Source organism: Cynara cardunculus, assembly GCF_001531365.2.
Source record: "Cynara cardunculus var. scolymus isolate 2C chromosome LG 14, CcrdV1, whole genome shotgun sequence".
In the NCBI taxonomy this organism is placed as follows: Eukaryota; Viridiplantae; Streptophyta; class Magnoliopsida; order Asterales; family Asteraceae; genus Cynara; species Cynara cardunculus.
Window position 1 is genome coordinate 5,821,631 of NC_037541.1, and position 2,752 is coordinate 5,824,382.

General features: G+C 25.1%; 1 protein-coding gene across 1 annotated transcript in view; it reads left to right on the top strand.

Annotated features, from left to right (window-relative positions):
* The first annotated feature begins 2,240 nt into the window (after positions 1-2,240).
* Positions 2,241-2,752, top strand: part of LOC112526917 (UPF0496 protein At3g49070) — a 1,995-nt gene continuing 1,483 nt past the window's right edge. The window contains exon 1 of the mRNA XM_025137359.1: positions 2,241-2,289. Within this exon, the coding sequence (XP_024993127.1) occupies positions 2,241-2,289 (49 nt within the window). The remainder of the gene's footprint in view (positions 2,290-2,752) is intronic.

Below are 2,752 nucleotides of genomic sequence, written 5' to 3' on the forward strand. Positions count from 1 at the left end.
TATATATATATATATATATATATATATATATATATATAGAGTTGGGTTCACGTGAGACCAAGAGTTTTTCGTGAGACCCGTAAGACCAATTTATGTTCATTGATCAACTTTATAATCAAATGATCTAATGATCTAAAGTTGCAAGATGACAATTTTGTAATTATTGAGAAGTTTCGTGGCGTTTATGAATGTTTAGATCTGACAATTGTAAATCTAATCCAATGGTTGAGAATTGGTCTTACGGGTCTCATGAAAAACCATTGGTCTCACATGATCCCAAGTCTATATATATATAGACTTGGGATCACGTGAGACCAGCCTATTTTCGTGAGACCCGTGAGACCAGCATTTTACACGTAAACTTCACAGCAAAAATGTTGTGAAGGTGACTTTTTAAAACCTTCACAGTGTTTTTGCTGTGAAGGTTCGACTTTTTTAAACCTTCACAGTGTTTTTGCTGTGAAGTTTACGTGTAAAATGTTGGTCTCACGGGTCTCACGAAAATAGGCTGGTCTCACGTGAACCCAACCCTATATATATACAAATTAATGACACATATAAATTCTATCCATTTTTATAACACTGTGAAGGTTTTAAAAAGTCACCTTCACAACATTTTTGCTGTGAAGTTTACATGTAAAATGCTGGTCTCACGGGTCTCACGAAAACAGGCTGGTCTCACATGATCCCAAGTCTATATATATATATATATATATATATATATATTATCAAACTAAATAAAATAAAATATCCTTTTTTTATATAATTTGTTGAATTAAAAAATTAATTATTTTTTAGATAATTTAGATTAGTTTTAAAATTGATATAAGTTTGTGGATTTCCAAAACTTAATACCCGTTGATCATATGACTTTCCGTTTATTGTTTATAGAAGAAGTAACATAGGAATGTTATAAAAATGGATAGAATTTATATGTGTCATTAATTTGTATATAACCTATTTTTGTTATTTGTATAACTTATATAATTAAATCTTAACCATTCATCTACTCTAATAAATATGCTTCATAAATATTTTGATTATTTTTTAATATAAAATATTGATCATAATAAATTAATGAACTATAACTATATTATATAAATTTTCAAATCATAATAAATGAACTATATAATCATATTATATAAATTTTCAAACATAATAAATGAACCATTCATATACTCTAATTAATATATGTTTCATAAATGTTTTGATTCTTTTTTAATATAAAATGTTGATCATAATTAATGAATCTCTATTATTTTCATAATTATTTCAATTGATTGAGTTGTATGGATTATATGGATGAGATAGTTTGATAAATAAACCACCTCTAATACCTTATTACTTGTATTATTTTAAAAATTAAAAGTTTTAAAAAAATTAAAATTTTATAATCTAATATAATGAAATAGTGACAAGGTCAATTTCTTTAAATTTAGGGGCGTTTATCAAAAGCTTCAAAAAGATAATATTTTTACTTTTGAATAAAAATAAATTTGAAGATATCAAAAAAAATTGAAAAATATATCGACATTAATATCAAATTAACTATTTAAAAGTTCTCGTTTTTTCGTACAATTTTTGTAATTCAATTTTTTTATAATTTAATTTATGTTTAATAGTGAAATAATTTATTTTTGGCTTAACAATATAATTTTTTATAAAGATAATGATTCTGTTAAAACTCAATAATTATTCTAATTATATTTTAGATTTTTTATATTTAAAATGAAATATTTATCTTGTATTTAATTATGTTTATCTGGAGTTAGTCATACGAATTCAAAAATAAAACTTTAATAAGTTGTACTTAAGTACAATTTACTTATAATTTTATATTTTAAATAATTTGTCTTAATAAAAAAAGTACTTCAAACATTAAAAATGGTTTTTAAGAGTTTTTATCAAATTCTTTATAATATAGTATAGATATATTTTCCAAATAAATTGCTTTTCATCTTAATTTGGTTATCGTACGGTATAAGGATAAACCGATAAGTCTTCATCACTTTCACCATTTTACACTTGCGAACAAAAATCAAACTTGTAATGCTTCCAAGCAACACCAAACCAAAACAACAAAGGCTTCTTCCTCTTCTATAAAACCCTCAATTTCTCATCTCTTTACCTTCAAAACTTCACTTCCATTTACATTCGTTTTCGAATTCTGTTCACAAAAAATTGCAACTATTCTTCGTGGCGTTTTGCTTTTCAAACACGATTTCTCGAGCAGAAGTAGGATGAAATTTAAGCTAAGCGTGCCGACAATAAAGTTATCGACTTGCAATGGTATGTCATATCATCACTCGTTTCCTTTATATTCGTTCCATACTAAATTTTGTAGCATGAGATCCCAATGAAACCGTTGCCAAACTATGTACGTTAAGAAAAAAACTAATTTCAGATACGTTATGTAAATATAAATATTAAAGAGTTACCGTAAATAAGATGATAAACTTGACATCGACATTCAACGCTGTCAAATATTACTGTTTGAGCATGTCGCCAATCAAATGGAGGCAAAATATAATATTTTAATACGTTGGTAAATTGATTAACGAAAAAATTCGTTAGAATAAATAGGAACGAAGATTATCTTCGACAAATATTGAATAATCTATACTATATTATAAAACATTTGACAAAAACTTTTAAAAATCATTTTTTATGTATGAAGTACTGTATATTAATGCATATTACATAAACTTCAAAATTACAAATAATTATGCATAAATACAACTTATTAAAGCTA